The 14,677-nt window shown below is 41.1% G+C and overlaps 1 protein-coding gene across 1 annotated transcript in view; it reads left to right on the forward strand.

Moving 5' to 3' along the window:
- NHSL1 (NHS like 1) overlaps window positions 1-14,677 on the forward strand; it is a 182,152-nt gene that overhangs the window by 137,794 nt on the left and 29,681 nt on the right. The window contains 2 exon segments of the mRNA XM_080390103.1: window positions 10,650-10,777; window positions 13,835-13,906. Of these exon segments, the coding sequence (XP_080246229.1) occupies window positions 10,650-10,777; window positions 13,835-13,906 (200 nt within the window).

Here is a 14,677-nt window from a genome sequence, read left to right on the forward strand (position 1 = left end):
TGCAGCATTAGCGGAGTGTTCATAGGTGTAGTAGGTCCAGTGTCCTAAAAGGAAAGCCTAAAGTAATCTGGAATGCACTGGCCTTGGATAGTCTTGCGAACTATGAGGAAGTGAAGGAAGAGGAAAAAATGTTTTATTTCTATATGTTCTCCCTCAAATGTGGGTGTAAGTCAGTTACAGTGATGGGGACCAGAGCAGGGCATGTATAGCCAGATTTCCAAGGGGCAGTTACCTTCCAGTTCCTGCAATTAGCACTGCAGAGCACTTTTGATGTAAAAAAAGAAAAAAGAAAATGGGGGAGGACAGGCTTCACTGTTGCGAGTTGTCACTTGTCCAAGAGTTGGGAAACAGCAGGCATAATGGGAAGGGATGAAATAACCGTGTTAATGTTAAAGGGCAAATACAGCAAGACTGAAATTATATTAGGCTGTCAGGAGATAGCCAGCTCCTGAAGGGTCTGTGGACACTCTGCACAAAGTTGAAGGTGAGAGGCAATGTCTTGTCACACACTACTGAGTACTGCCTGGGCTGGCTGTCCTTTCCAGTGGTTAACAAGGTGTCAGGTAAGTACTGAGGGAGGTGTAGCTGTAAATAGTGGGGACAGTCCATATGCTGACTCTCATACTCCTTTTCAGACTAAAGCTGCGGAGACTTCCTGCACAACTGCTGTACTTTTGTGCCTTCCCCGCCCCCCCCGGGCTGTTGATTCAAGCTATGTGCATAATATGGGGCTCGTTGTTCCAGTGTCTGCGATGATTCATTTATTATCTCATCTTCAGAAGAGCTGGATTTGGCTGACTGTAGCTTCTGTTTAGCTTTGTTGGCCAAATTCAAGGAATGTATTTAAGCAGCAGTGATTGAAACACTTGATTTGTTTTCCAGAAGACATCTGGTTAGCATTGTCAAATAAAACCGGATTTAAGTAGTTACTCATAAAGCCTCTATTATGTCTTGCTGTAAGACCCTCCAGACAGGTATGTGTTTAGCCTTTGTTTTCGCAGTGCATCTGCCAGATCACTGTTCGGATGAGCAATATTAGGGTCAGCCCTACTAGTCAATAATCCTGCTGAGAAGATTATGGACTTAAAATAATCTTATGTTTCATTAAAGAGTTGCAAAATAGGGGGAGAACCACTTCATGTTAACAACAGGTCTGGTTCAGGTTCAGAGAGATGTCAAGATGTGAGCTTCCTACCAACTGGAAACTTTAATGAAGCAGAAGACCATTAAAGTCTAGGGGTAGACCATATGTTCTGGAAAGGTCTTGGAGCTGTAAAATCAAAAAATAGAAATCAACTCATTTCTCATTATTTTAGTTTTAGTAGTCAAGTTAGTACTAGAGACTCTGCCCATGTATCCTGCCCTTTTTACTGCTTGTGATTTAATTCACAGTACATCTGTTGGTGGTTTTGGCCAAGTTCCTGTACTCCAACTGCCTTTTCTAATAAGGAATTTTAAAAAGCAAATATTCAAATGAAACTAAACAGAATTTGACCGGGAGTCTGCACTGCACATGTTTGAAAGCTGCTCTTGTGCTGAAAAATTGTGTTACTTGGAAGCATTTAGATTCCCTATTTTTAGGTTTAGTTACGTAGAGCAGTGCTTAGTGTAAAAACATACAGGGTGGTTATATGTAGATTGATTACACTGATATCTGTGGTAAGTGAAAGGGTTAAAGGAAGGCAAAAATTTGGTTCAAAATAATACTAATGATATTTTTTTTCTTAAACCAGATTAGTGTGTTTTCTTAGTGTTTTATGATACAAGTCGGAATCAGTAGGAAGATCTAGCTGACAGATTATCAAACCTCACCCTGTTTCAGATCTGTGCCTTTAGTGGAGAAAAGAAATTTAAACTGTTACCATCTGTGGTGTAGTTGTTTCAATGCTAGGTACAGCAACTTCCATCACAAGGAATGTCAGACGTTCAGTTATTTCCCTTTTTGCTTTTCTTCCTCCTTCCTCTCTTAGATTAGGGTGTTATACATGCTTGTTTGCAGCATTTTAGATAGCTTTAACATGAGGTGTCCTAGGAGAAAAAAAGCAATAAAAACTCCCTTCATATTTTTATATTAGCTGTGTTCAGTTGTCTAAATATCCATAAAAATGCTATAGAAAAAGTGGGGAAGCAGGGAGAATGATTTTAATGCCAGCATCAAACATGCAAAAGGAAGCAAATAAACTGTTAAACCTAAGACATCTTGTCACCACTAAATGTAGTCGTGTAACACACTTGCAGAAATGTAAATTAACTCAAGACAAACGGTGTTAATTACTTTGAGCACTCCCTAGTGACAGCTTGTTAACAAATATAATTTGTCATGGCTGTTGCATTTTGGTGCCATTAGAAAGGTTTTTTGTATGGCTAAATCATGCAGATTACCTGGGAAATTGAGGGTGGGATTACATGTTGTTAAAAGCTTCAAGAAGAGAAAGAAAGGAACTATCAGCATGTTTATATTGACTTAACCCTGTTAAAGGTATTTTCACATTGTAGAGTTCCTTTTAGTTTGGATCCTTCTTAAAGACTTGCATCTGATTTGGACCCTTGGAAAAGTGTAACTGCATACTTGCTTTACGTTAATGTTGCATTTCACGCTCCATACTTGTGCTGCATCAAGTACCTGTATAGCTGAGCCCTGAAGCAGCTTGGAGAAGCTGGTCTGGAAGCGTGAGCTTCCCAGCCTGGCTGGGCATCCAGTAAACCACGTGAGGACACCCTTCCCAACAAGAGAGCGAACACTTACGTGTTGGAGGGAATAGACCTAACAAATACATTTGGTGGCTTTCAGTAGGACTTCTTTGAAGTATTCATTCAACAGACTTTTCCCATCACAGAGTCCAACAGCCCACAGTTAGCATTACCTTCATCTCATGGAGCCCAAGACACCTTTGTTTCTGGGAAAATTCACACAGCATCTGTCATTAAAAGCTACCTGTGTAGCTGTGCTTGGCTGCTTATTCAGAAGAGGAAGCACGCATAAGTGTCTTGCAAAAGTCTCACAGACCTTTCTTGTTACTCACCAAATAAGAAGGCCTTGCAGTAAATAATTCAGTTTTGCTGGTGGGTTAAAAATTTGCCGCTTCCATATGGCACTTGCTTGTGGAAGAAGTGTTGGGTACCAGTGTTCACTGTCTCCAGGCTTGCTTCATGCTTTTCTATATATACTGTTAAAAATAAAGATCTAGAAATGGTGATATAAAATTACATTTTGGGGGAAGAGAGGAGAATAATAGGGAAGGTAGCTAGATTGGCAAGGCTGGTATTAGCCAGGGCATCTAGATCAATCTGTTGAGCAGAAGTTTTTTCAGCTGGACTGGCATGGTACTGCATCTGTTGAAATTCCTGACCCTTTAAACTAGGAGTCAGAACAAAACAGTGCACTGGATATATCACAGCTAAAGTTCATGAACTTGCTTTGCAGTCAGCATTGGTTACAGTTCAGTTGTTACACAAGTGCATCATTGCTATGGCTTTACAACATATTTTAAAGCTTTGATACAGAGGCACTTTCTGTGATAGTCAAGGCCTGCAGATGATATGGGGATTTATACATTTAAGGGAAATGGGATTTGATCCAAGCTGAATGAATTTTTGGGAAGAATATAAAGTGGTAGAGGCAAGCTGTCTGCCTCATATTTAGATCCAGGGACAAAAATAGATGCTGCGTTGGGATTAAATTTGAGCTGCTCTTTTTGAAGTCATATTTAGCATGAGATATTTGTCAAAAACAAGATTGCCTTTATACAGCTCTGCTTTTATACAGCCTGTTTCATCCACACACAGTGAACTGTGCATTCTTATCCCGTTTACATATGAGCAACTGACTCATAAAGCACAGAGCAAAAGGCAGTAATTTTAGTTAGTTTTACTAACCAAAGAGACCTTTGAACTAGGGCGTTTGTTTTAATTATGGTCCCAGGCATAATCATCCTCAGTAAGCTCTTTATCTTGAGAAGTTACCTCCCTGAAATTCCCTGGTTAACTTCGTAGTCCAGAATTACCCTGGTCTTATCCATGTCTTACTACAGTGCTGCAAGCAGGCAGAAAGGCAGCTGCACCCTTTGAAGAGGTCCCAGTCTGGTACATGCGCTCAGAGCATGTCTCGGTACGTAACAATACCACCGGTCCCAAACAAAGTGTAACTCGTGGCTGTTATGTTTCAGACGGAACCTTTTTGCCTAGCCTTCAGAGCACATTGTTATGAAGGTGGGGATTTAGCCTGTGCTCATCTCATCCTTAAAGAACTTAAATTTGTATCTATGAAAAATACTTTAACTTGCAGCACTTTATTTTAGGCAGCTATTGGATGAAAAGCACATCGTCCTCAGAAAGTAAAGATGTTAAAATCCCTGTTACGTTCTCCTGCCCCTCTTGAGAAGAGATGCCTGCAGCATTGGACCCAGCTTTGGTCATTACTGGTGTGGCAAAGACGAGGGTGTAAGGCACCTCAGGTTCTTCCTCAGTTGGCTTTATCCTGAGGTGCCTCACTATGTGCTCATGTGCTGTAGGCAGAGCATAGATACCCACTTGGACTCTGAATTTAGGAGGCGCATACATGAAATTTAGGTTGTGTCATGTCTCTAGATATAAGTTCTTGACTGGATCTAACCTGAAGTGATTTGCTCGGATGCAGTAATGCTGGGTCAGGTATTCAGGTCTTCTGACACCCACAGCTGTTGGTCTTAGCTGTCTCGGCTCAACTGAAAAAAACAAATTCAAAATATGAAGTAAATAAAAATTATATGCAGTAATTTATCAGCTATGAAATAGAAGGGTTTTTTAAAACAGAAAGCAGTGATAGAGTACATACTTTGATTATTAAAGTGCAATGTGACCTATAAAGTAACGGGTTATTTTAAAAAAATTGCTTCTACAAGACAAATGTATATTGTAATACAGTCTGGTTTTAGGTGAAATTTTGAAAAGCTACTTGTGGGACAGTGTTTGTAGTTCTGACTTAGGAACATGGTTTGTAGGTATTTACAGAAGTAGGGATTGGCTACAACATTTGAAGACTAAAAAAATCCCAACCGTATCTGACGTCAGGGAGCAGAGCAGTTTTCCAGTGATAGGTACAGTGAATGGATAAATGTGTTTTAATATACTAGTCAGCAGATTTATTTCTGTAGTTGACAGTTTAGCTGACTCTTGCAGTTAATAGTCTCTAGTACCAAGAAAAAAAGGGGAAAGAAAAAATCCCACTCTACAAAATACAAGTTACAACGTGAAAGGCTCTGCCAAGAAGTCACCCTGACTTTAGCTGAGATAATTTTTCAAGCATGCAGATGCAGCTGTCAGCTTGTCACTTGTCCCTTCTTGCTCACAAGTAGACAACAGGGGATGGTGCAAAGGCAAGTGAAGCGTGTGCTGGCTTTCCTCTTTCTTCCTATGCACCAGGGGGGTCCAACTGGCATTTTCTGCCTGGGTTGCAGCAATCGATCTCAAATTCCAAGTGCTGTTCTTGGATACAAGGCAAACTCAGATGTTTCTGGGATGTTATCTTTCTTTCGTTGCTTGACCCATCCAGTGGGATGGCTAGTTATGCCAAACAAGTCAGAGCTATTCAGATGTTTGACTAACCTTGATGCCAGATTTTGAAGTTTATACTTGTGAATATTGTGGTAGCTTAATTCTTTAACCGGTGTCTTTACTGGTTACTAATAAATACTTAGAAACACAGAAAAGTGATTTTTTAAAATATTAAACTCTTTAATATGTTTGCAAGAGTGTGTCTGAGTGCATACGTGTGGATGTGGACAGCTACAGTGCTCAAGGCCTGATTCTGAAACAGTCACATGGGCAGTGTTTACTTATATGAATAAATCTCATTAGGGCTAATTTAGTGAGTGATGGCTGCATGTTCAGGCCTGAGGTGCGGAGGACTGGTTCCAGGGTGGCGGCAGCAAACTGTGGCTCTGCACTGCCCTGTGGCTGCATCTTGGGGACATGTCGCATGCTCAGATGGGGTCCAGCCCTGAAAACCAGCACCTGGAACCTTTCTCCCTGCAGCCAAGTCAATATGGGGCGCTTTGACCCTGGCAGGTGAAAAATGACACCTAGTCTTCATTTACAATTAAAAAAATAGTAATAAATTTATGGAAAATTTCTGAAAACAACTGTGAATCCGTCTCCCTCTGACCAGTTCTGCTGCTGGAAGGGTGATGCGTTTTCCTTCATATAAACTTCAAGATACTGCAGCTAGTTTTAGTGGTAGAAAGGTCAAAATGTAACCAAAGTTGGTTAAAGGAGAGGCAGAGCCGATGCATCCGGTCCCGTCTCAGCAAACCCATCCTTCCTTCTGGCGCGAGCCGTGCAGTGTGTAAGTCTGACTAAGCAGACAAGGTAAATGTTAATCCTGGTTTTCCACAGTAATACCATGTCAGACGAATTACTGAGGTGTCAGTGCTGTGCCTTCTGTTCACTCTGGTGATTTGTGGCTCAAATTATCATGTGAGAATATGGTTTCAAGTTGTTGGAAAAGCAGTAAATCGCCTCCGTGTGTGAGGGTTGCTACTGTGCGTTACCAGTGTCTGGGTCAGATGCAAGTTCCTCACATAAAATGAAGAGGAGATCTGGGCTGAGTGGTTTTGAAGGTATTTTTATACACTTGTCTGACTGCCTGTCACAGAGGCCATAAGATTTTACATGGAGAAGTTGGGTTATTCACTACAGCACTGAATTCAGTGCCTGTGGCTCAAAATTCTGGTGCAGGAATCGCACTTGGCTCAGTTGAGCCCGCTGTCAGTGTGGTGCTGCTGGTACCTGCCTGTTTCCCTACTGATGTGCTCACCTGCTGTCAGTGAGAAGCACATCCCCAGCACACTTCTGTCTGATGCCAGGTTTTAGCAAACCCTGCGCTAGTGCAATCGCGAGGAGACGTATGAGTGGTTGGGTCTGTGGCAGCAACCCAGACATAATGGTATTGGGCACTGACAGCTTTAATGCATTTTCTTCCATCATGCATCTCCTGAACGTCATATCTACCCTGTTCCAGTAATTGTGGAAATTATGAGGAAAGCTTTAAAAGATTTTTAACCACATTTCCCATACGCTTTTTTCATGCTTAACTAAAACCACCCTGTGAACAGCAAAACTCAACGTCAGGCAAAATTTCCTTCTCTAGGAAGGGTTTAACTTGTACCACGTAAGTGGGGATAAATTATATTACAATGCAATCTGACTACAGTGATTTGTAAGCAACTTTTATAATACAGAGGAGGATTTGAAATTCAATGTATCACTAGTATTGAAGGAAGAGGAGAAGAACTAACCTATGGTTTTACCGAGCCAGGAAAGCTAGGTAGAAGCAGGGCAGCAGAAAGCAGCAGGCAGCACCCCTGTGCATTCAGCCCCAGAAGCAGTCAGAGGGTGAAGGGGAGGTAGTTCCAGCCTTCCTGCCATGGCATTACCCAGTGCAGCCACCGATCACAGTTGCCGAGGCATTGGCTCTTACTGGTCCTCCTGGGCTTTGCCCAGTGTTTGTGTAAACAAAATTGGTTATTTTGGGGCACAGTAATATTATTGCATGTTTCAGATCAGATCCATGCAAGATTATGACTTCGAGCTTGACTGCAGCTTTGAACTGGCAGGTGCATCCTCAGGAACGGGTGTTTCCATCATGCCTGATGCAGTCTCCTGGGGTTTGCCCTGGCAGTTCTTTGGCCAGAAGTATGGAAAAGCTGTGCACAGTTCTGTATGTTGGATAACGTGGGTCATGGCAGCCCTGCCAGTGGGTCCAACCAAGAGCATGTATGTCCCTAGTTCAGCTAGCACCAGCGTGTTGTCACATTCTTAAAACTGAAGATTTTCAGTAACTGGGACTGGCTGTATCCTTCTGTTATCTAGTCAGCATCAGTACAGACATCTCTAAAATAACATGTGTAACTAAGAACTTTTTCACTTAACTCAGTGTATAGTATAGTATCCTCTCTGTTTGAGATTGCGGGAATAGGACAAAGTATTGCTCCTCTGGGAAAAAAGAACGTCTGGAGTCTTTCCTAGATTAAGTATTTCTAGTTTCTTCATTGGTATTTTTTACATAAATAAAAACCTTTTATCTGAAAAACACAAGCCTGATTGCTTATAGAAGACCATGTGTACCTTTAATAATAGTGATGAGATGGGGCGTGCCTCCAACTGGAATAGTTTTTAAACAGAAGCTGCCACCCTTGGTCTGGCAGCGGCAGTAGCTTCAGTTAGATGCAGTGATCGGCCTCATGTTGCGCTTGTGGGCTGTTGCAGTGTGAAAGTGCTGAGGTTTGTTGGCCTTGAGTGCCACCCACAGTGTGTGTTTCCTGCTGTGCTGCAAAATGTACAGTGACAGTACATAAATAGGAAAGCTGGTTTGGGGGAAAAATCACCTTTTTGTTGGTGTGAGTCAGCTGGCGGTTTGTAGCAATTCTTTTGGCTTCTTCAGCAATGTTACTGCAATAGCTTCTGATGTTACACGGATCTTGTGTTGTGGATAAGTGGAGGTTGTGAGCTTGATAAACTGCCAGGTTTTTATTGTCAATGGACTTGAGATCTGCAGTGTTGACTTCCTTAAGTTTTGGGAGCTCTTCTGGGCTTCATGAAGTGCACTATTCATCATCTTAATCTCCTTGGTTAGGAGAATAAATAAGGTCAAGCAATTAATATCAGGGCGTGCATCTGCTATGGTCCAGAAGGGCCTGTTGCCCTTGGGGCATGCCATGGTACCTGATGTCAGAGTTGCAGGAGTGGCCAGCCAGGACCCAGAACCTTATCCCAAGAATGGGAGGAAAAATAACTGCATTCATACGTACCCCTTAGGTTATGTTCGTGTGTTTTTGTGGTGATTAGTGCCTGATCTGAAGGTAAAACTTGCAGTGTCTTAAGTTAACAACTTAGCATGTTAACCCATGCTACAAGTTGATGCAAGTCTTTGGCCTGTCTTGTTCTGGCACAGCCAGCTTATCCCTGTTGATTTGTAGCTCGGGCTGACAAAGAGCCCATCAGGGTGCTCACATTTGTGAGTTTTATGTCCTGGATCTGGCTGGATCCAGTGCCAGATTTGGAACAGCAGTGGAAGAATTTGTTTTACTGCGGTTGCTGGCAGTCATTTTTCACCCCCCTCCTGAAGTACAGCAGCTGTTTGCCAGATGCGTGCAGTGTCAGCATGCTCACACGTGTGAAACAGGTAAAGAGGGCTATCAACCTGAGATTTCAAAACCTGCCACCACCGCCCTTGGTCCTTGAATTAAGAGAGATATGACAGGTTCATGCCATACTGCTGTTTTTGACCCCATACAGAAACGTGTGATAGACCAGGATATACATCTGGCTCTGATGGAAATAGCTAGTTGTCAAACTGTAAGCTTGCATTCTCAGTGTGCGTGTGCAGATACAAGGGAGTTCGCACTGATTAAATCCTTACAGAGCTGTGGCTGCTTTAGGTCAGTTAACCCATCAGCACAGAGTCCTCCAGACCTCAGTCTCAGAAGCATCTGAGTATAACAGAGGAAAAGTCTGCTGGAGTTGCAAACTGTAACTCCACTTAATCGTTTGCCAGGCAAAAGCCTCTCTAAAACCTTGCCCTCAATATAAAGGCTGTATGTTTTCCATTTTATGGGGTATTCAAATGATCAAGATAAGGAGACAGATGATACAGTTGCAGAAGGCTTTTCTTCAGCAAGTGATGATAGAAGTGCTTTGTGTCATGATAATGCCTGTGTATTGTGCAGAACTTTCAGTTCCTTAGACAGAAATGTACCAAATACTTAATTTTCTTTGTGCTTTCCTTATCTTTCAATAGATTCAGATATCTGTGTCTGGAAATGTAAACTTCCATTTTGACTGGCCTGATGAGTTAGGTTGCTGCCTCCTGAACGTTTAATTTTTCCTTATGCTCTGGCGTCTGTTATTCTTTAGCACAATCACACTGAATATCAATTAGGAAGTGGGAAGATGATTGTGGAAAACTTGGGTGAGGGGGATGAGATGCTGACTGGGATTTTGGCCGTTTTGAGTGAGGATGCACGTTTGTGCTGAATTCTTTCTGGACTTTGAAAACTCTCCAGTATTAACATACACAGGGTCTGCAGCAACATGAGATTTTTGAGATCCCCATGATTTGCGTTCCTATCTCCAAAATTACAATAAATGGTCTCTTCCATGGGCAGGAAGATAGGACAAGTGGTCAGTGCCAAAGTTATTTAGCAGATGGTGCTTGAGTAGTGAGCAACATCATCATTTCAAGGGTAAGGCACATAATGGATGTCTACCGGCCTGGCAAATGAGACCCCTGGTGTTACTCACATGCTTCTGTCTCCCATCCTGCAAGATGCTGCCATCTGTCAACACACCAAGCCAGGCCTTGCTTAAATAAGTAAATAAATCCATTTCCCCTTTCTTTCCAAAGCTCTTGCCATCTCCTGGGTTAAATAAAAGCCGTGTATATATGTATGCTATGTGTGTGCTTATGTATATATTGTATGTGAGGGAGGGGGAATACGGATACAAATATGAGAAGTGCACCTTTGGATTGTGTTACTTGGGACAGACAATGCTAATGCCTGGTAAACATTTTCAGAAAAATACTCTGTACTTTTGTAAGTGCCATTGTAAACAGTGTAAACAGTAATGGCTCTTGTCATTAATTAATCATCTCTTTCTCTGTCTTTCGGCAGAGTGTGACAAGCTGCGGCGGGATGGCTACCGGAGCTCGCAGTATTACTCTCAGGGCCCAACCTTCTCCTCATCTTCCAGCGCAATCTGTGGAAGTTACCAGGATGATTATGAAGAAATTGAACAAAAGGTAATGGTGGGGGCCAGAGTGCTGGAAAGAATACATGCCTGGTGCAGTTTAAGGCAGGATTTTTGGAAGATCATGAAGATGCTTATTCCTTTGAATTACAGTGATACTAGGTCATCTGACTTCCATAGTCTCTTGAAAATCCCATGCATTTATATAAAGTTCTTACTGGCATGTTCAGGATGTGAAAGTCAGGAGTTTGGTAATGTTCCGAGAGGAAGACCCCAGCAAGGGTAACTGTTTTGAATCTGGTAAGTATTTCCATTCAAGTAGCAGGAAGAGCTCTTAGCCAGCCATCACTGTACTGGTGTTGTAACAGCAGCATATGCACACTATGAATTGCTAATACAGGCAGTTACACAGTTTCACTAAGTAGAGGCTTTGGCCTAATGCAGCACAGCTGTTTGTGTGAAGGCATCCAGAAGAATGAAAGATTGCCCACAAAGTTGGGTTTATCAGCTTTCTTTCAGTTTACTTCATGGTTTTGCTGTTGATATGCTCACATCTCAACCAAGTATGCTTAGCTTAAACTCTAGCAATTAATTAAACCAATGAAGAGAGGGGACAACTGAGCACGAGTCCTGAGAAAGTTGTGAAGACATATTGTTATATATGTCAATTTATATATGTTTCAATTACAGAATTAGTGAATTGCATTAATGTTCTAAAGAAGAAACCAAGTTTTGCTCCTCTGTTTTTACCTTACCCTGGTGTGCCAGTGGGCTCTGAAAGAGAAGCTAACTTTGGTGGTGTGGGCTAGAACATTACTGCTGGGCTGGACAGCAGGATGCACTAGAGCCTGGCTATCCAAAGCTGAAGTGCTGGAGCTCCTGGGATTTTCAAGACAGATACTCTACAATACTTTGCCACTAACTACTGTTGCTTAGGGGGTGGGAGGATATCCTTGACTGTAATGCAGTTTAATTTTTTTGAATCGTTACTAAACCATATGTGCCTCTGTAGCTTGGACCAAATAACTCTGTATACAAAGTGTGCAGATCCTGAGAACTTACTTCAAAGGGTACAGTGTATTCAATTCTATCCTCCATGGTTTTTAATTGCATAAAAAAAGGTGATGTGGAATATGTACCATCTCTCAGCCAGGTGGCGATTGCATTGTATCTGTCTATTGGCAGGGAATGTTAGAGCATCTTGTTTAGCTGTGTGTGGTATGTGCTGGCAGTAAGCAGAGAATGTAAAGCACACTCATACTGTGGAATGCATTATAATTGGCAAAACCTTGCTGAAATCAGTGGAATTATGTTTTCCACTGGGGAGGATATTAACACATTGTTGCTATTAATGTACTGCATATATATCCATACATACATCTTATCAACTGGTCTTAGCCAATGCTGTGCAGCATATGACCATCTGCACATGTACTAATGTAACATTGAAAAAAATGTAAGTACACTTTTCTTTAAGAGTTTGAATTGAGAGCATGTAAGCACGGGCAAGGCTTCTTAGAGACCAAGAGCTCTCATCCTTATCTTGGTTAAGGGTTTTTTTGAGTGTTAATGTAATGTGTTAAAATTTCTGTGCATTCTGAAAAAAGATTAACACAACAAAGTATGCATCAACGATAGGATAGCACTTCCATTTCAAATTGGAATAGTTTCCTTTTAATATTTTTAGCTGAAAGGATGATTCAGAGCTGTGGAGAAAGATAGCTGCCAAACTGACAGTCTTGGATGTTACCGATTATCTCAGAACCTTAACCTTAACCTTGCCAGTCTTACTTACAGCTCAGAAAGATGTTAATTCCTTGTAAACTGTAGCATGATTCTCTCTTCGTATTGTACAACTTGGTGTTTCATGGGGTCCTCTGACCAGTATCTTTGTTTAATTGGCTTTTTTTTGTAATGGCCTAAAATTTTATTCTTCTTTAAAAATGAACGCTTTCCACAACAGATCTCTGAACTTGAATTATAATCTCACTGGTAAAATGCCAAGTAATTCCAGTAAGTTTTATGCCTTGAGCAAGTCATATTTCAGCTGTCAGAAGAGTTCTTCAGTAACGGTGTGGAACTGGGGGTCACCAAAATCCCATGGTTCAAAATGTGAACTCCTCACTACTAGATGAAAGCTTTATAGCTTTTTTGTCTATTCAAAGCAAAACAACCCAAACATCTAAATTCTGTACATGCAATACTTAATAATCAAAATTCAAGAACAGCAGAATAATGATGGGTTGATGAATAGCAGTTCACTGTTTGGAAGTTCACTTCTAAGTTGATATAATTACCAACTTGTAGAAAAAACAGTGTTTTGTTGCATGGAGATTTCACAAAGGAAACCATCTTTTCCCTGCTCTTTTTAATCTGCTTTTACAAAATTGTAGCCAGATATTCTGCTTGTCTGTCTGTGCCAGAGGCAATATGAAACTATGGCTAGGTGATGCAAGAGGAGACCTTGATCCACATTCTCAGATTTTGTGGAGGTAGGTGTCTTTCCAGAGAGGGTAATATTCATACCACAAAGCACATGATTCAGCGTGAGTCTTGGAAAACGTCTGAGATAAGCAGAACATTTCCTGCTCCAAAGAAAAACCATTAGGGAGACGCAGGCAAGTTAGCCCAACTCAAAAATGAGCAAACAAAATTAGAAAACACAGAAAACTGGTCTCTGAGTGGTAGTTGATATAAAACGAAGTTCTTGGAACTACCCTTTTAGTCATAATATTAGTTCTTACAAGTTGCATTAATGGAGCACAGGCCAAGCTCCACTGCATCCTAATTGATTTTGTTAGAGATTAAATTGGTTTATCTAGATTTTACATCTCAGTACTGTGAGACCAGCGTCCTCTGTTCTCATCTCTTACATACCACTGTTGATGACACAACTTGGGAGATATTCCTGTCCTTCAGTAATGCTCTGTTTTCCCAGTGTCAAAGATACATGGAGATGTCACTTTCAAACTCTGGTTCCTCTTATGTTCTGAAATGTGTACATTGTGTGTATTAAATGTATTTGTCTTTTATGTGTTTTTTTCCTCATTCTCTTTTCTTACCCTTTTTATCACTTATTCTCTTTGTTTCTTTTTGTCTCACTCAACAGTCTAGTCTGTTAGACTGCATCTCTCAGTCTTGCATTAACGCCTGCTGTAACTTGGTTCCCTGGAGCAACAAGGTACCTTGCCCATGAGTGGGACCATCCAGCTGCCATATCTGCAGCTTGATGTTATCTGTAGCATTTAGCATATATGCAGTCTTACACAGCTCTTAGCTCTCGGTCATTACCTACTTCTGTTTTCTGTTTTAAAAAAATAATTTAAAAAATCAGCTGCTCAACAGAAGAATGCCATGCCAGGTTTGTTTCCTTTATTTTTCCTCATCAATCCTTTTTGTCTGTGGTCCAATATTCTCTGTTCAGTTGGTTTGCTGAAATTTTTAATTCCTTTTTGTCTATTAACATTTGTCTCCTTTGAAACCCCTCCCCTAGTGAACACTGTGCTTTATTTAATTGAATGCTTCATTGGTTTGTAAGTAGCCAAGGAAAAACTTAACTCATTTGGAGTAGTGTAGTGTGTTTTCCTTAAATGATGAATGTGAGCTATAGAGAGTGCTTGCTCCCAGGCATGCAGTATATCATGTCTTTATTCCATCTATGAAAATGTTTGTATGCCAAACACTCATGGTATTTTTCCCCAGGTCCTGTCATTTGGCTTATGAACTTTGCTTTGATACAGTCTGTTAAGCTTCAGGTGAAAAAACATTTATTTTACTCATTCATGGGGAAAAAAAAAGTGTGTTTTTGCCACTGTATTCAGCCAAACTGTTAGTTGTCTCTTCAATATCTGCAAGAGGCTGTTTAGTATTCTAAGTAAAAACAAATGCATGAACTGGCTAGAGAGACTTCAGGAGGTCTAATCCAAAACTACTTGGTGTTAAGAGGGGTAAA

Source organism: Falco punctatus (genome assembly GCF_963210335.1).
Source record: "Falco punctatus genome assembly, chromosome: 5".
NCBI classification, from domain to species: Eukaryota; Metazoa; Chordata; class Aves; order Falconiformes; family Falconidae; genus Falco; species Falco punctatus.